Genomic DNA, 19801 nt, shown 5'->3' with positions numbered 1-19801 from the left:
CCATTTTCCAATCTGATGGGTGGTGATTCCATTCCTAGCCCAGGTGGTAAGTGAGCCTAGTTTTTTCGATGTTCACAACAAGAAATCATTCTAGGGTCTGGTTCTTGATTTAAATGGTCTGACTGTTCGAACCGAACAGGTGGTCCATTCTGACAAAAAAATAAAAAAAGTAAAAGAGTAAAAAATGACAAAAAACCATTGTCTGGGTCAATAGGTTGACAGTTTAACCACCCAAATCAACGGTTTGTTGAACAAATCAACAGTTTGCCCAAAAAGCAGTTATGGGGTGAAACAAAGACTTCTTTGCTTCCCAATCTCAATGAGAGTTGGGAAGGGATACAAAAAAAAAAAGGAGAGAGTTCATGTTGATGTAGACAACCATCATGTCGGGCCTGACACAGCCCACGTGCCATCGTGCCAACCGGGCCACGAGCAAAACGGCCCAATTTACACCTCTATCTATATAAAGTATGGTAAGCTATGCTCCACCAATATTGCATGGAGTGAACCTTGTAGATTCCCTAGTGATCGTGATTAGTCCTACCAAATGCTTCTAGAACACTACATATATAAAGATACTTTATGTTTTTACTTGTGATCGTGATTAGTCCTACAACACTCTGCTTTTTTTTTTTTTCATTCGAAGTCAAATGCACTAATCCTTGCAAATACACAAAAGTAGATAAGACCCGGGCATAAAAGGGATGACACTTGAAACGATCCTCCAACATAAAACCAGAAGCTATGGATATGACCCAAGGAGGCAGCTCAAGACGGGGTTTTCTCAGAAATGAGATTGTGCATAGAGTTGAATTGGAAGCCCATATTTATAATGGGGCTTCCATCACTCAATGGTACAAAAATATAGATAAGGGGAAGACCCCTTAACTAAGATTCTTCAAACCTCCTAGACTCTTTCTGCCTCTTGGAACAAGGGACAAGTGTCCCACAAGGTAGGATTCGTTGCCCAGTTTTCTCAACTATCTTGCCAAACTTTGACCACACCAAGCAAGAAGGTCAGCCAACATATCTCTAGAAGTGACATACTCTACTTGGATCTCTTTCCTTTGGTAGATACCAAATAAATACATGTACTAAAGCTCTATATGTCTTCCCTAGGGGCCAATTTCCCCGTTCTTTATGGTTTGAATGGCAGCTTCATTGTCATTGTAAATTAGAGCTGAGTTGTAGCTCATGCCTTCCACTTTAAGTTCTTTTAGGAACCTTCTGATCCATTGTAAATTTAGCAACACAACCTTGCTTTTTGCTGGCCCACGAAACTGCTCCTCCTCCTAAGAGAAAGACATAGCCAGTTGTTGATTTTCTATCATCAACATCTCCTGCAAAGTCAGCATCACTATATCCTACTAGTTCCAATTCACCACAAGAGTATGTTAGCTTAGTATTTTTAGTTCCCTAGATATCTAAAAATTCTTTTTATTGTATTCCAATGAAATGATCTTGGGTTACTTTGAAATCTGCTAACCAAACCAACAACAAAACTTAAATCAGGTCAAGTACAAAGCATAGATCCGATCGCAACTTCGAATATGGAATTCAAAGAGATCAAATAGGAAATGATACTCTGAATCATAGAACTATAATGAAATATACGATCAACCAACATTTATCGAATTTGAAAAAGAGTCAGAAGAAATGGTTCGATCCTCTTATTTCTCGAACCGAGAGATCCATGAATCGGGATCTGGCATACATAAGGCTGCCTATAGCTTGAGCATAAGGTTTCTTAGACATTTCTTCCTTTTCTTGTTCATTTGATGGGCACATTTCTTTTGTTAGTTTTGTTCCCATAATTATTGGAGTGTCAACCGATTTGCATTCATCCATTCTAAACCACTTAAGGATGGAGTCTATGTATCTTTCTTGTGACATGGTCAAAGTTCTTGTTTTCTTATTCCTTTTTAATTTGTATACTTTTTCTTCTTGTCCCTTTATTACATATCCCTTTGGCTGTTGCATATAAATTTCTTCATTAAATTTTCCATTTAAGAAGGCAGTTTTTGCATCCATTTGGAATAATTCCCAATCAAAATAAGCTACTAAAGCAAGTGATATTCTAATAGAGGTGAATCTAGCAACTGGAGAATATGTTTCTTCAAAGTCAACTCCCTCTTTTTGTAGCTACCAATCTAGCTTACCAATCTAGCTTTGTACTTTTCTATTGATCCATCTGATTTTAATTTCCTTTTAAGTATCCATTTATAGCCTATAATTTTCTTACCCTTGGGTGGTTCAACTAAATCCCACACATGATTTCTAACCATTAAATCAAACTCTTCATCCATGGTTGTTTTCCATTTTTCATGATCAATTGAAGTCATTGCTTCAGTAAAATTTAAAGGATCAGTTTCATAATCAATTATGTAGTTAGTTTGGAAAGTATAAAAGTCTTTGTATCTACTAGAGGGAATTCTTTCTCTTCGAATTCTAGTGATTGTATCAAATTTAGGTGGTTTACTAGTGTTAGGACTATTAACAGCCTTTTCTTTTTCTATTTCAAATATGTCAACTAATTTCTTTGGATCATTTGGGTCAACTTCGTCTTCTAGGAATTCAGCATCCATGCTTTCAACTAGTTCAATTGATCCATCAGATTTGTGTCTCACAAATCTATATCTCTTTGATGTTTTAGAGTATCCTATGAAAGTTGCTCTAAAGCTTTTGGAGTTTAACTTATTTCTAAGTTGATTTGGTACCCATACAAAAGCAAAGGATCCCCAAATTTTCAAATTTGTAAGATTAGGTTTTCTTCCTGTCCAAAGTTCATAGGGAGTTAGTTTATTGGGTCAACTTCGTCTTCTAGGAATTCAGCATCCCTGCTTTCAACTAGTTCAATTGATCCATCAGATTTGTGTCTTACAAATCTATATCTCTTTGATGTTTCAGAGTATCCTATGAAAGTTGCTCTAAAGATTTTGGAGTCTAACTTATTTCTAAGTTGATTTGGTACCCATACAAAAGCAAAGGATCCCCAAATTTTCTCGTAAGATCAGGTTTTCTTCCTGTCCAAAGTTCATAGGGAGTTAGTTTATTTATTTTTGTTGAGACTCTATTTAAAATATAGATTGTTGTGGCTATTGCTTTCCCCCCAAAAATGATTTCCCAAGTTTGAATGGCTTAACATGGACCTTGTCATATCTAGGAGGGTTCTGTTTCTTCTTTCAGCTACCCCATTTTGTTGGGGTGTGTAAGAGATAGTCAACTAATGTAAGATTCCATTTTCTAAACAATAATCATTGAACAATTCAGATGTGTATTCTCCACTCCTATCACTTCTAAGTACTTTTATTTTCTTTCCTATTTGATTTTCAACTAAGGTTTTGAGCTCTTTGAATTTTTCTAAGACTTCAGATTTTTTATTTAGCAAATAGATAAAATAGTATCTTGAGTAGTCATCTATAAAGGTTACAAAATATTCCATCTTCCTATGGGTTTTCACATTGATTGGTCCACAAACATCAGAATGTATTATTTCTAAAGTTTCTTTAGATTTTTTAGCCTTTCCAACTATGTATTTTTCCCTTTAAACAAGGTTCACAAGTCTTAAAGTCTATATTCATTTTTGGTAGCAAGTCATTGTCACACATCCTTTTTAATTTATCCTTATTTACATGGCCAAGTCTTAAATGTCATTTATATGAATCTAAGCAAACAGAAACAACGCAATCAATATAAACAGAAGCATTGACAAATTTATTATTAACATTCAATCGATACAAACCATTTTTTTCTGGTTCCCCACAAGAGAATTCTCCCATGTTTCCCTATGGATACTTTCCTACTCCTAAAACGGACTTCAAACCCCTTTTCATCAAGATGAGGTACAAATAAGATTCTTCCTAAGGCTAGGAACATACAAAGTATCAGATAGAATAAAATTGGTCTTCTCTTTTACAATAATTTTCACAGTCCCCACCCCTAGGACATCACAATAAGAGTTGTTTCCCACAAAGAGTTTATGCTGACTTGGTTGCATCTCTTTCAAGTCAAGGAAAGCTTCTTTAGATGTTGCAACATGTTGAGATGATCCGGAATCAATCCACCAAGAGCTCGAGCAGAATCAGCTATGAATGACTCTGAAACCACAAAAATTATGTCCTTGGTGTTAGTACTAGAATTTTGTTTCTTTTTAGAGCAATTATATTTGGTGTATCCTGGAGCACCACAGTTGAAACAAATCACTTTCTTCTTTCCTTTATTAAAGTTAGTCTTTTTGAACCACTTTCCTTTTCCCTTCTGAAATTTAGGTTTAGGCTTCTCACCTGATTTAGTTGGTTCAGAGGGAGTGGGTTTAGTAACTAAGGCTTGAGAACTATTCTTTTTATTTCTTCTCTCAGCCTGCAAGTAACATGGGGAGATTCTGCATAATGATGTTTTGGCCAGAGAGGTTAAGAGATATCACTACTTGTTCCAAGATTTTGGTAAACAATGTAGAATTATAGAGAATTGTACTTTGTCTGGAATGGAATTTTCTACAACTGCTAATTCTTTAGCTATTACTATCATTTTGTTAACATTTTCAACAATATAATCATATTCTTTTATTGCAAAGCCATAAAATTTTTCTATCAATAACTAAATGTAAGATTCAGTAACCTTCTCACATGTTTCAGTAACAGCACCAAACATATTTCTGGCATATTTATGTTCTTCAAATAACAGTTCAATATCAAGTTCCATAAATGTAAGAATAGTAGAATGGGCTATCTTATTATCCTTTTCATACTTGTTATATTTTCTAGTTTCAGCAAGAGTAACATTTTCACTAAGAAGTGATGAACCACATCATCTAATAAGTTTTTCAGTTCTACTTAACTCTGCAGTCACAGCTTTACTAGCCATTTCTAATATGCAACATAAAAAATATATATAGTTTCTCAAGGTAAGAATACTTAGCTCTATTTCTGCCGAATAAGAGCACTGCTACTTTGTACGGTTAGAGCACAGCCACAGCTTCACTAGCCACTTTCGATATTATTTTTGGTGAGTTGAAGAAAAAACTGCCAATGGAGTGTTCACCCTCTCTTTCGTTTGATTCTCAGATGCAATCAATGAACTGAACAAAAAAATAAAGTGAGGGTAAAAGAAGAATATTCAAAAAGGAGAGCAAAAAAGAAATAACATGAAAACAACTCACCGATTTGTATGATTGAATATTTGAGTTTTCTTTTCACTGTGTTGGGATCAAATCTTCAATCAATTAATAAGAGAAAGAAAAGAAGACGTTCAGATCTGCTATTTATTTAATGAGGTCTCTCAGATTTGCACGTTGAAGACTGAATGTATGCTTGATACGTCTTTCCTCTCGGATTTGCACGCTACAACAAATGGCACGTTGAGGACTGAATGTATGCCTGATACGTCTTTCCTCTCAGATTTGCACGCTACAGCAAATGGCGCCTGATTCGTCTTCACTGATCTCGTTCAAATCGGATGAATGAAGTGGTTACCTTTGTGAAAAACGCGAGGCAGCCTTCATCCGAATCGGTTGCAGTCAAAGAGGGAAGGCTCTCTTTCTTGCGTTTCTAGGGCAAACGAAAATGAAGATGAAAGTACTTTTGCAAAAGTGTTTTTATAAAAATACTTTTGCAAAAATGCTTTTATGAAAGTACTTTTGTTAAAGAGCTTTTATAAAATTAATTTCATAAGTGTTTTTATAAAAGTACTTTCCTAAAAATGCTTTCATGAAAGTACTTCTGTAAAAGTGCTTTTGTAAAAATACTTTCATAAAAGTACTTTTAAAGTACTTTTGTAAAAGTGCTTTAGTAATGTACTTTTATAAAAGTGTTTCCGTAAAAGTGTTTTCGTAAAAGTTTTTCTGTAAAAATGCTTTCATAAAAGTATTTTCATAAAAGTGGTTTTGTAAAAATATTTTTGTAAAAGTGCTTTCACAAAAGTAAACATCTATGTGACAGTTTTATAGATAGAGTTGCCTCAAATAATGAAATGAGCAAGATGGGGGATGGCTACTACAAACTAGTCAATTTTTGTGCTATGAGATTGATTTTTCTTTATAAAAAGGATGTTGCCCTAGGCAAGAATTTTATAATCAAACTTTATTTTTGCCCATTCTTACCTAGAATGAGCAACAACTAAAAAAATGAGACCCAAAACAATGAACCAGGCATAGGCACTATTGGCTATATTATTTTTACAAAGCATCTGAAAATGAAAGCAGCACAAATTCTGCTTGCCATCAATCGAAACCCCCAAATATTATAGTCATAATCTTGCATCCATAATTTGTACATATAGGTTTAATTATAAACAAAGATAGAACCGTTGTTAGATAAGATAAAGTGATAATCTGGCTATATTCTCTAATATTCTTGTGCCTAATATTGATAGAACAGCAATGCTAAGATAAAGTGATAAAGTTTTATCTTTTTTAAAAGAAAAAAAAGTGAGAAAATATATGATTAAGTAAATGCCAAAAGTGGTAGAGTGATAAGGCAATGCTAAGATAAAGTGATATAGGTGCCTATATTTGGTTATAAGGTGTGATTCCTGTGCTGCCACGTGTCTCATATTACAGAAGGTAGGACCCATAGTTTGATAGTCTCATTCAACATATCATGTGCATAAAACTAATTAAATTTAATTAAACAAAATATTGACTTTTACTAATTAACGATCACCAGACCCTTACTATATTATATGCCCCATTGTGTGACATTCATATTTTATAATAACCAAGTAAAAGTATATATATTAGGGAAACCGGATCAACCTGTTGATTTCATCATGAAATGAAAAATAGTGATAAAAAACAATGTTTTAAAAATCAGTTGAGCGATGTGAAATTGAAAAAAGAATAAAAGAAAAATTACATAGAAAATTTCAGCATGTTTTTGAAATTATATATAAGTCATATTAAATAAAATGATAGAAATGGCTAAAATTAATGTTCAAAATTTTACGAGACATATCGTATCTTATTATTGGAGTCCCGATACAGCTGTTTACAGGTGTTTCAGTAGCCTTGTTCTTTTTAACAAAAAAACCAAATTTTGAAAAAAAAAAAACAAAAAAAGGGTATATGGTTTTAAGTACCCATATGCCTCTACCGATACATAGGGGCATATTGATACTTTGAACCTTAGTTAAAATAAGAAAAATAAAGTACTATATCCAGTGGATAAGTCAGTGATTCAATTAGTGGCATCAGTTATATATATATAGGTGTCAATTTGACTGGATTTAGTTCAATCCAATCCGATCCAATATTAGTCCATTTACAAAGTATTGGACCAAATTCAATCCAAATCTATATAAAAACTGGATTGGATCCAGTTCATTTGAAATGCAAATAGATTGGATTAGGTCTAATCCGGTCCAAATTAAATGAAAATTCAAAAAATACTTGAAAACCAAGCATCTGGACCATCTTGTGTGCGCAAGCCAAGCATTCTATTTAATTCTAGTAGTGATTGATCTGAATATCTCAATCTCAAAGCATAGGGGTATAGAAGCAAACAAGTAATAAGTCCCCATTCTACTTGAAATTTTAATAGTTGGAGGGTCCCACCACCTGTTCCAAAATTCCAATCTGAAGGCTATCAAATGCATTGCCTTAGTTGTGCTTTGGGACAGCTGATCATCCCACTGAGACGTAAGAATCTAACTAAGGCACCGATCATCCTGATCATAAAAGTACATCAGTGCTGCCACCGAACCATTTTGTTCTTTAAAACCTCTGAAACATAGTTTGAAAATCCTGTTTGCTTCAAAAGTATTGCAGCTGAAAGCCTGGTTCCTGTAAGGCAATCAACAAGTAAATATCAGTACAACACCTCAATAATGGAGGCATGAATGTCATCATGGTTCAGTTTTTCTGTAACAAAATTTTACAGAGCTAAATTCCAAAATTTCACCGCAGCGCTTTCCCTCTTCCGCCCTGATTTGTGAAACAAATTCTGCTGTAAAATTAAACCCCTCGAACATTCAAATCCTTGTGTATGAGCCTGTGTGTTGGTTGTAGGTGCTGCTCATTCAAATAATTTTCTAATCTCCCAAATTCATCAATGGAGGAGGAGAAGGCCGCTGCATATTATGATGAGCTCACGGTCTTCAAATACCACTAACGATGCAGTTAGAGGTTCTGCTCTCCCATCTTCGTCTTCCTTTCTCAGCAACTTTGTTAGGGCTTTCAGTCCCGGTAAAGCTGTAAAGCTCCAAAGACGAGTACAGCCCAAAAGCATCTTCAAATACTACTAAAGATTTCGATTTTGGCTTTGAATCAAATCTGTAGGGTTTGGTGAAATGGTGATTCAACTATTGGGTTTTGGTTTTAGACTGGCTCAAACCAATAATAATATGGACGGTTTCATTTTGGGTTAGCCCAACCCAATAAGTATAATGAATTGTCTAAAACCAATTTGATAAGATTTGAATAGGTTTGAATCCAATCCAAAACCGTCCAATTGACAGCCCTATATATATGTATATATGCATATATACTCAAAAAGTTTGTTTAGATGATATGTCTATCTGACTGTTTTAATCAACTGAAAACATTGGTACAAACTACAAGTTATATCTCTAAGTTGAAAAATAATGAATCCACCAAGTTTTTATTATTTATTATGATACATAAATTTTTATAAAATACTGAAATCCACTAAGTATTTACTAGCAGAAACGTAGGAAAACAAATTCAGTATTACTGAAATCCCTCACTTCCACCAATTCAATCACTTCACATCATAATCTAATAATTCTAATTCTAGGGTTGGTTTTCTTTTAACTCCTGAATAACACCAACCTTGTACCAAAGTGATCAGGACGAGCTACATAGACAAAGATGAGATTGACTATGGGAGTCTTGAATTCAACACATCTTTTCAACAATAGATGTAGATAGGTTATTAAAAGTTAATTATATTCTTAGGGTTTGCTTGGTTTGCAGGAAAGGGGTCTTGAATTGGAATTGAAATAGACCATTTTGATTCTAACTGTTTGATTGGACAGAATCGGAATCCCATTCCCATTCTTGTTAGAATGACATTCCCCCATTTGAGGGAATGGCCATTCCCTGCACACCCCCCTTAGGAATGAAATTCCATTCCTACGGATTTTAATTCTTATTCTAATTCCTGTCTAAACCAAAAAAAACTATGGGAATGGACCATTCCAATTCCGATTCCAAAAAATTTCAATTCCAATTCCAACTATAAACCAAACAGACCCTTATTTTCTATCACAGCATGAGTAATTTACTTATCTTCGTTCAATGGCATCAATGTCAACTTTACTATGTCACTCTTAGAAATTCGAAGTTATTTCCCTTTTCCTTCTTGTACCCAATAAATTATACTTCTCAAATTGAAAATATGCAATTGTGGTCATTCAATCTCTGTTAAAACTTTGTTGAATGGAATCCTAGAAGGATGGATGCCTTGCAATGGTGGGTTTCAATTCGAATTCCTTTCACGTTTCAAGAGGGCATCAAATGGCTCTTAATGATAAGAACGCCCTCATTTTTACGCTACTCTAGATGGAATAAACAGAAGGCACCTAATTGCTAGTAACAGCTTTCAAATTGCCTTTATTCCTTCACTCCCTCAAAAGCATCTTGCTTCAGGCTATAAATACTGCATCTTTCTTAACTATCAACCAGCTGAGCTTTTCAGTTCTACATAATTTGGAACCGACTCCGATAGCCATCCAAGCTTGCATTTCTACACAAGCAAAAGAAACTTTAGACAGTAGTGAAACCTATCTGCTGGTAAAGCGTCTCGAAGCTTTTATTGTCACCATCTTGTCTTAATTTCTTGTTCTTCTTGTTTTTAATTTATTTGATATTCTTGATCATCAACTGCTCCAATTTCCTCAGCTTTTTGGAGAAAAGCCACCATGTCATCGCTGTCAAAAGCCATGGTTCGTGAAGTTCTGACGTACGATAACTACGACGACTGGAAAATTTTGATGAAAAACTATTTGGTGGGAAAAAACCTCTGGGGCATTGTTGATGAAACAGAACGTGAACCACCTACTGATGATCCAAGTTATGCAGCCTGGAGAGAAAAGAATAGTAAAGCTCTGCATGCGATCCAAATTTCATGTGGAACCGATATGTTTTCCCATGTCAAGAAGTTGAGTTCAGCCAGAGAAGCATGGAAATGTTTGGCTAATGAGTGCATGTCAGCATGGGGCAGGAGTAGGAAAATTACAGAGACACTTTCTTCTCAATCTCAGAAGATGAAGGAAGGTAAGGCCACATAGTTTAAAGGGCAAATTAAAGATTAATTAGGCTGCATTTGGCATTCCTTATTTTAATTTAAGGACTTATTTATTTTTTTCTGTAAAAAATTCAATGTTTAACTGCAAAAAAGGAAATAAGTCTTCAAAATAAGAAATGCCAAATGCAGCCTTAGTACCCTGGACATTGGGGTTAATCTCACTTTGGTATCAAATTTGAAAACTTACCATTGCAATACTTGACTGTCAAAAACTGCTAGTTTGGTCCAAAATCGTGAATGACCTCAAATGGTGCGTGAAAGGACACAAATGCCCCTTCAAGTTTTGAATAGGTGAGAGAAGCATAATTTTGAAATGGCCAAAATAACTATGTTTAAATCACTTTTCACTCTGATTTGGCACTAGACCTGTTCATGGGTCGGGTGGCTCGACGGGCCAGCTTGGCCCCCGGACAGGCTTGAACAGGTTTTGGCCCGCGGGCTTAACCTCAGGCCAAAAAGCCCGGCCCGCATAAAATTCAAGCCGGGCTCAGGCTTTGCCAAAATAGCCAGTCCGAGTCCAACACGGCCCGACCTATAGTTAAACCTAAGTAAAAACCCTATGTGATGTCCATTTGAATAATTTTTTTTATTTTAAAAGTTGTTGATTCACTTGTAGGCCCATTGTTCATTTAAATAGGGGAAAAAAACATCTGAATTAAAATAGATAATGTTCATTTGAATAGGGAAAAATTTGAATTTCTTTTATTAGATCGGGCTTCGGGTTTTGGGCTTCGAGCTTTTTATCAGGGCCGGGCTCGGGCCCAAATTGTAGGCCCATTGGTCGGGCCGGGCTCAGGCACGGGCCTAACATTTTTCTGTTAATAAAGAGTAAAATCCCGGCCCGAGCCCGGCCTATTTGGCACCATTAATTGTTCACTTTTTGCCCTAACTTTTATGCCGAAGAACCAGTGTTTCCTGCCAGAGAAACTAGATGGAAAAACATTGCCAGAGAAGATGATGTTGTTGCCGGAGAAGAGAGATTTAGACCACCATTGTTGTAATCCTTTTTTCTGTTACTCAATCCATAACAAGGGGGTTAGACTGTGTAGTTGTTGCTGGAGAAGACAAATAATTCTTACCGTCGCCGGGGAAGAAATTTGAGGTAAAATGATGTCAAAAGTATTAAAAAGGTAATTTTGGCATTTTTAAAAAATTTAAGTGACACATGTAGTCACGTGAGAACTGACAGACTACTAACAGCATATACTAAATTGTCAATTTCGAGAATTTAGGTAGTGCAATGGCAAATTTTGAAATCCCAATAGTAAATTGGAACTAACCCCCCAAAGTAAAGATACTAATTTGCAATTTACCAAAAAAAGCTGCAAAAATGGCCACAGCATTTTCGATTGTGACGCCAATAAAATACTCGAATGGTAGTATCACATTTGGTTTCAACCTACCTTCTGATTTTGACCACAATTAATAAACCATTCTTGCATAGCCGTTTGTTTCTTTGAGTACAAAATACCAGAATGATCTGCTTTGATTTGATGTCTAGCATGTCTTCTTCATTGGGGAGTCTGCTATTAATGCGAGAACGTAACCCATAGCTGCCATCCTGAAAAGAATGCCAGAGGTTGGGTCTGTATCCAACCAAGCCCCAAGAGCTGTCAATTAATTGGGTGTTAACCCAATCCAATCCAAATCCAAACTCAATCTGCTATACTGATTTGATCCAATCCAAAATTGAAATTAGCAAACCCATTTGCCTCTTTCACCAATGCCATATGAACCTGTAGGGAGGAACTTGGGTTTTGAAGATTAATTTGCTTATTCTGATAGGCTCAATACCAAGAACAACTGGGCTCAGTTCTATCTTCTAAAATATGTATGGATGAAAGAGATTGAGTATATATATACATTATTTGCAGTGCTAGGTGATGATGGTGGTGAAAGCTTGAGCAAATATCGGATCTTATATAATGCTGCTTTCTATGGTGACTGGAAAACGGCCAAACGGTTCATTGACAAGCACCCGGAAGCATTGACTGCCGGTATTGATAACTGGTCGAAAACTGCTCTTCACGTTGCCGCTTTCTTTGGAAACACTAATTTTGTGGTAGAGTTGGTGAAGATCTTACCACCAGAGAAACTGGCAATACCGAACCTTGTTGGTTCTACTGCTTTTCACCTTGTCACTGAAGGAGGGACCAGAAAGATGGCGGAGGCAATGCTGGAAAAGAACCCTGGATTGTTCCATATCCGTGACTTCAATGGAATCACCCCACTCCTTTCAGCTGCAAATTTCTGCAGAAAGGATGTACTGCAATATCTCTATGGTTGTGCTACAGATGCATGTCTAAATTCAACTATAGAAGACTCTGCAGCACTTCTTGTTCACTTGATTGCTGCTGATTGCTATGGTAAGCCACCTCTAACTCTCCATCTTTACATGACTAAAGCTCTGAGCTCCTCATAATCTCCATTTCCACCCCTATTCGATCTGCAGAGTTCAAATGACTAACTACTGCTACTGACTCCCCTTCTCACTGCGAATTTTGAACCCAAGTAGACCCAGATTTATATTATTCTAGTTTATGCCTTTGCAATTTTAGGCATGGCTTTGGATCTTTTGCATCGCTGCCCAGAAGTAGCCAGTACTCATGTCAATGGGGAAACGGCGTTGGATTTTCTGGCAAGAAAACCTTATGCATTCAAAAGCAGAAACCGGCTTGGATTTTGGCATAGGCAAATCTATTCATGTAAGTATATTCCTTTCCCAATCTTAATTTGCATTGTGTTTGTTACTTACCTGCTTATTTCATGCTTCTCTGAGCATATAAAGACGCATGTGCATATGTGCTCACTGCTTGTATTCGCTCTCTTTGATGATCTCCTCCTAATTCCCCATTTGAAAATATAACACCATCACCGCTTTTCTGTCTTCGCCCTTTGTTATAACAGAATAAGAAAGTAGTAGAGAAAGTGATAAACAAAGATTAAAGTGTGGATGGGGGAGAAGGGAATAGGCGGTACTCAGGCTCAGTTTGGAAGCAGTACAAATGAAAATATGTACAGCGTAAATAGATACAAAACACAAGGTTTTGTACTCTACAAATTTGCATTTGTACTCCTTACAAACTGAGCCTCAGGGTTTTGCCATGGTTGGGTTGATGCATGGAAGATGCTCTCCTACAGAGGCGATGAAATTGGAATGGTGGGCAGAGTCAGCGTGGAGATGCAAAAGACAACCAAGGGAAGACGACTCTCTCTGACTCCGTGGTCACCTGAAAGTGATAAGGTTTTTGCTTCGAACTGTTATCAGAAATGGTAGCTAAGTCTGCATTTGGCATTCCTTGTTTTAAGGACTTATTTCCCTCTTGCAGTTAAAAACTCAGTGTTGATCATGGAAGCATTTTAACAGCAAAAAGGAGATAAGTCCTTAAAATAAGGAATGCCAAATGCAGCCTAAGATTGTTTGGGCTACCACTTTCAGCTTTGAGCTGGGAAACGTTTAACGAACTAGGTGATGCTTTGGAGGTTCTGCAGGGGTCGACGACAAAGATATTCTAAGGTGGAAGGGGCTTGACGGGGAAATTGTTTCTGATCAGAGTGGTTTTAGAGGGTCCGGTGGCTTTAAACTCCAGGGTGGGGCGAATATGTAAGGTCACAGATTTTCCAAAAGAAGCTAGGCGTGAAGAGTGTGGTTCATTAAGGAGCAGGTTGAAGTAGCAGCGGTGACAGTGGAAGTATAGCTAGTTATGCAAATTTTGCTTGGGATCTCGGTATTTTCTTTCGGGATTGAGAAGAAATTGCTGGTAATTTACTTGTTGTACTTGAGCAGAATTGTCCAATGGATTAACGTTTCGCAAGTACTTCTAAGTAGATATTTCAACAGCCCAATAGACAAGAAAACACACTGAATTTTCGGAGTCTTGTCTCTAAACAGACTGTTGGGTTCAGGTCAATATCTACTGGGCTGTTAAAAAACAGTTGGAAAGGCTATTTTCAGTGCAGAAAGACCAAAGCTTCATTTGAAGCTCTCCAATTTTCAGCTTATTTGATCTTTCCGCATGCTTGTTTTTGGGTTTTTGGATCTGATACCTAACGGAAAAAGACCATTTTTTGATCTTTTGAACTTGCTGCAGACCGAAAGACTGTCAAATACCAACTAAAATTCTTCCAATCTAATGGATAGTGATGATGATCTAGTCTACTACATTGGTGGTATTCCAGGATTTAATAAGGATTTGAGGGATTTGTACTTCGTTGTGTTGGTAAAAGGTCCCAGAGGTTGCAAGAGTACAAGAGGTGAGGAAGAGGAGGAAGGGGAAGGAACTGCAGATCTCCCTAGTTTGGAGAGTTTTGGGGGTCCTATAGCTTTTGGTTGGGTTGGGCCTTGGGCTTGGGATTTTCTTTTGTGCCTCTTTCTTTTCTGGCTTTTGGTTTTGGCCGTGGGCCTTCCCTTGTAGGTCCCTGTAATTTCTCTTATTTCTTTTTTATATTTGATTTTTAATTTACTATCAATCAATAAATAAATAAATAAAACTCCTTTTAATGCTTTGACCACCCAATATATTTGACAGGGGTCCATGTTGAACTACCTACCCATAGCCATACTGACAAGAAATTCTACAAGGATGAGGAAGATTCTCTGGAGGAAGAACAAGTCTCCATTACTGGTTCCCACCAAAGATCCAGTACCCATTTAGGTGAGTTATATTATATTACAGTATGCATGCATTGAAATGATTAACAAATCCATATTAATCCATTTTCATTTGCAGTGCTTTGCTACATTAATCAGCTACTTTGGATTGTTCTTCAAAGAATAGGTAAAGAAGGTGTTCATTAATTTGCTTATATATAATGTTTTCTAAATCTTTGATGACTAATCCCAGTTCTCTGGCTTTACTCTTACTTTGCTACATTATTTATCTGTTGTTCTTGTTAATTAGCTAACAAAGTTAACTATGCTCCGACCTGTTTTTAACTGCAGTACCAAGTATTAAGTCGGTCCGCAAAAGCAAGCTGATGCATTTGCAAGCTCGCGAACTTGTCGAGCACCTCTTTAAAAATGTTCTAATGGCCGTAAAAAATGACCACAAAGTTGAGAAGTTGCTTGGGCCACCACTAATCGCAGCTACTGAGTTTGGAATTGTTGAATTTCTAGAAATGACTTTTAAATATTATCCTCGTTTGATTGAGTACCCAGATGCAAATCTCCGTTGTATACTTCATGTGGCTGTGCTGAATCGACAAGAGATGATTTTCAACCACCTGAAGAAAACAGGCCGACATTTAGCACTCAGAACATTTGATAGAGATATTTACTTGAACAACATTTTGCATTTGGCTGCAAAGCTAGCACCTCCTCAACAACTCAACTGCGTCTCTGGTGCAGCTCTACAACTGCAGAGAGAGCTTCAATGGTTCAAGGTGGATCTGCACATTTCTTTCTTTCTTGTTGGTAGAAACTTCTGTCTTCTTAAACATTTTTTCATCATTAATTCCAGGTTGTGGAGAAGTTGGCACCTCCAAAGTACAGAGAATGGAAAAACTCGCACGGCCTGAAACCCCAGCTCTTATTTTCTGAGGAACATAAGGATTTAGTTGCCAAAGGAGAAGTCTGGATGAAGGAGACAGCAACATCATACACAGTTGCAGCTGCCCTCATTATCACAATAATGTTCGCTGCAGCATTTACTGTGCCTGGAGGCATTCAAAGTGATACAGGAAACCCCATTTTCGTGACTTCTAAGTCTTTCATGGTTTTTGTGATATCTGATGCATTTGCGCTCTTCTCTTCTTCAACCTCAATGTTGATGTTCTTGTCTATCCTCACTTCACGCTATGCTGAGGATGATTTCCTCAAATCCTAGCCTCAAAAGTTGATAATTGGGCTTGCAATGCTCTTCTTCTCTATAGCAGCCATGATGACAACCTTCTGCTCCACCATTTTTATCATGCTTTGCAGTAGACTGCGACTGATTTCCATTGTCCTAACTTCACTTGCTGTAGTCCCAGTAACACTATTTGCTTTTCTGCAGTTTCCCCTCTTTATTGACATGGTGTTTTATACATATGGTTCCGGAATATTTCGTTACTAGGAGTAGATTCATTTCATCTTCACTTCTTATCTTTCATGATGAAGGTTTTTTGGGGGAGAAATATAGAAATTCTTGCTGTACTTGTATACACTTGCAATTTTTGAGCTGTTACTCTTGTGGTTAAGGTCATGAAGCTAGACACGTCAAGAAGCTAGTATTAGAATAGCAAAAATAATTTGGAAATAGAGATGGCTGAAAATTATCTGAAATATAAGATCTTTTAGTCAAATGATACAATCATACGACTTCCCTAAATACACCCTTATTTGGAGAGAACTCCAGACCTTCCGTTTCTCACCCTTGAATCAAGAGTTTCCACCAAAACCTCATCAGCCATCAATGTCCATTCAACAAAATCCGGCCCCTTGGGCATCCGAAATTAAACTCTTCACAACAATCTTCATTCTCCTTGCGAGGACCATGCATAGATATAATTTTGCATAAAATTGCAAGTTATTTAAATAGAAATTAATTGGAATTCAGAGATCATCTGTGCAAAAATTCAAGCAGATTGGTTGGTTGCAGTTGACAAATTTGATGCCTTATTTGGATTTAGTAGGAAAACGTTTTGGCATAATTTATAAACTCCAAAATTACAATGTAAATCAGATGGACAATATCAATCTATAATTATTAATAAAATGGTGGGCCTTTTAACTCATCATGTATGAAGTATTAACTTATGGGCTTCCGAATAGAGTTAATTATGGGTTTTATATACAAGATTAAAGATATTTCTACAACATCAAAGGAATCATATATTAGATGATTTTGAACCAAACTATCCATTAAACAGAGGATTCAATGTTTAATTTCCATATGTGCTACATTAATTTGTTATATTTTCATGAATTCCATGGGAGATTTAAAAATATCATTGTCATATTTGCAAGAACAAAATAATAATAAAGTGGTGGAGAAAAAAAAGTGGTAGGCATGACAATTCAACCCTTGGTTCATTTCTTAGGGTCCATTTGGTTTACAGTTGGAATCGAAATTGTAATTAGAATCAAAATATTTCAGAATCAGAATCGGAATGGTCCATTTCCATAGCCTGTTTGGTTCAGACAGGAATGGAAATGAGAATCAGAATCAGCAGTAATGGGATTTCATTCCCAAGGGAGGACAGGAAATGATCATTCCCTCAAATGGAAGAATGCCATCCCAGCAGAAATGGGAATGTGAATCTAATTCCACCCAACCAAACAATTGGGAACAGAATAGTCCATTCCGGTTCCAATTCCAAACCCCTATTCCATGAACCAAACGGGGCCCTAATTTAATCTTATTCAAGGTTTTTCATTTTGATTTCTGGGGAGTTATTGCATTTTCTTATACTTTGTAAAAGAAATATTATTCCTACTTAACAAAAATTTAAAAATCCTACTGCACCACACCTCGGGGTGGCAAAATCAATGAATTGGATTGGGTGGGGTTCATGTTGAAGACTAATCCATCCCCCAACCACGCACCCACTTTCATTGATGACCCATATATTCTGTATGTACATGGGTTGGGGCCCAACCAAACCAACCCATCCATTTGAACATTTAATAAACTATGTAAATAAATCCTTATTGAAAGAGAAAAATATTTTGGTTTTTCTATTTTTCCACATGTCAATACTTGGTTCAACACACACAAAAATTGAGATTCATTTAAATGCCAAAGAAAGAAAGAAAAAAGAAAATAAAGGAAGGAGAAAGAGAAATGAGAGAAAAATCTATTAATTTGGTTGTAACCCAAGAAAACACCCATTTTAATCCAACCAAACCAAATCCACCCATTTGAAAATTTAAAGCTATGTAAATAAATCTTTTTTGAAAAATAAAAATCTTTTGGCTTTTCTATTTTGCCACATGTCCTATTTGGTTCAACACAAAAAAATTGAGATTCATTTAAAAGCTAAAGAAAGAAAATAATAGAGGAGAGAGAAAGAGAAATGAGAGAAAATAATCTTTAGTTTTTTTGGTTGGTGTTATTGCTGGTTAATTTTAGGTCGAGTTTTGTTCCTTTTGACAATCGTTTATTTGGGGTGCTTGTGGTCTTGCATGATTTGTGTGGCTTGTTTTGTTTGTAGGATCGGGTCTGGGCATGGTGTTCAAACTTGGGCTTTTTATTGGTTAGATGCATTTTCTTTGAGGCTTTGTTTGAGGTTGTCTTAGTTTTGATGGTTTTGATTTTATGCCATCCCAGTTGTTTTGTGCCATTGTCTTGGGCCCGAGTTCTTACTCTTAAATATATCCTTGTAACCTTCTTTCTTTTTCTTCATAATAAATTTATACCTTGCCTTTAATAAAAAAAAAACAAAAACAAAAAAAAAAAAAAACAGAGAGAAAAGTGAGTGGAGAAAAAGTTTGAAGAGAGAGAAAGAGTATAACCAAGAAAGGGAGAGAGGAGAAAGGAAATAGAGAAAATATGTAAGGGAGGAGATCTAGTGTTGGGTTTTAAGATGTCTATGAGCAAATCAACAAGAAGAAGTTCCAGTAGAGATAATGGATTGAGTTTACTCAATGAGATGTATAAACCATGGAACCATAGTCTAAATATCTAGTTTCCACCATTGATCAATAGGATTAGTAGAATACAATATTCCCTCTAGCAACAACTAGAGACATACGGGCAAAAGATATAAACTCTCTTGGATTAGCACAAATAATCTCACTATCAAGTGGAAACAAGTGAACAATGGAAAAACATAACTAAGAAATGATGGAAATCCAAAGATGAGATGTAGATTGATGTTCACAAACCCAATGTGGAGACCTCTCTTATAGTAGGATGTCTAGTCTTCATCCTCCAAAGGGAATCCCTATTTTTCTTCTCTTCTGACGGTAAAGAGAAACCCCAATAGAGAACAAAAGGGGAATGGGGAGGAGAAAGAGAAGAGATAATCCATGAGAGAAAAAGGAGAGAGGAGAAAGAGAAAGAAAGAGGAGAGACATTCGGAAGCAGAGAAAAAATGTAAAGGAGAGGTGAGAGAGAAAAGAGAGCATAGAAAATTGGAAGAGGAGAGAGAGAAATACATAACTTGTGTAAGATACCCATGACCCAACCTAACCTTTTTTTATTTTTCTTTTTTTTTTCTTTGAAGAAGGTAAGGTAAAAGTTTATTAAAATAAAGAAAAATATACAAGTATAAAAGCTTAGAAAAAGGGTAAAAGACTAAAAACCTTTCATAAGGTTTTTGATAAATACTAAAGCCTCTCTTATTATTTTTTTTTTTGAAAGAAAAGTATACAAGTATAAAACCTTCGTTATCAAAATACCCTTTGATAATTTAGTTGACCCCTTGTTTTTCTCTCTTCATAATTTTTCCAACCCCATCAAGATCAAATCTTTTTTTGAAAGTAAAATAAAAAAAAAAATTATTAAAAAGAAGAGATGTACAAAAGAACTTATACAAAACCTAATTCAGATAAGACTATCCTCCAAAAGCCAAGCCAAGCCAAGCTAAACTTTTTTCTTTCCAATTTCAGAAAAAAA

The 19801-nt window shown here is 36.1% G+C and overlaps 1 protein-coding gene across 1 annotated transcript; it reads left to right on the top strand.

Annotated features, from left to right (window-relative positions):
* Window positions 1-9613: 9613 nt before the first annotated feature.
* Window positions 9614-16409, top strand: LOC148852043 (uncharacterized). Its single transcript, XM_088943261.1, has 8 exons — window positions 9614-9748; window positions 9857-10231; window positions 12137-12628; window positions 12821-12967; window positions 14792-14917; window positions 14993-15040; window positions 15205-15644; window positions 15722-16409. Exons 2-8 carry the CDS (start codon window positions 9877-9879, stop codon window positions 16085-16087), a joined length of 1974 nt encoding a protein of 657 aa, XP_088799387.1. The 5' UTR covers window positions 9614-9748; window positions 9857-9876; the 3' UTR covers window positions 16088-16409.
* Window positions 16410-19801: the final 3392 nt, after the last annotated feature.

Source organism: Nelumbo lutea, chromosome 5 (assembly GCF_056320005.1).
Source record: "Nelumbo lutea isolate HS-2025 chromosome 5, American lotus-T2T, whole genome shotgun sequence".
Lineage (NCBI taxonomy): Eukaryota > Viridiplantae > Streptophyta > Magnoliopsida > Proteales > Nelumbonaceae > Nelumbo > Nelumbo lutea.
The sequence above is the reverse complement of the archived record's forward strand: the minus strand, read 5'-3'. Positions and strand labels throughout refer to the sequence as shown.

Coding starts and splice junctions, on each gene's coding strand:
- LOC148852043 (XM_088943261.1), top strand. CDS start 9,877: ATGTCATCGCTGTCAAAAGCCATGGTTCGTGAAGTTCTGACGTACGAT. Junction 12,629..12,820: donor GATTGCTGCTGATTGCTATG/GTAAGCCACCTC, acceptor TTGCAATTTTAG/GCATGGCTTTGGATCTTTTG. Junction 15,041..15,204: donor GATTGTTCTTCAAAGAATAG/GTAAAGAAGGTG, acceptor TTTTAACTGCAG/TACCAAGTATTAAGTCGGTC.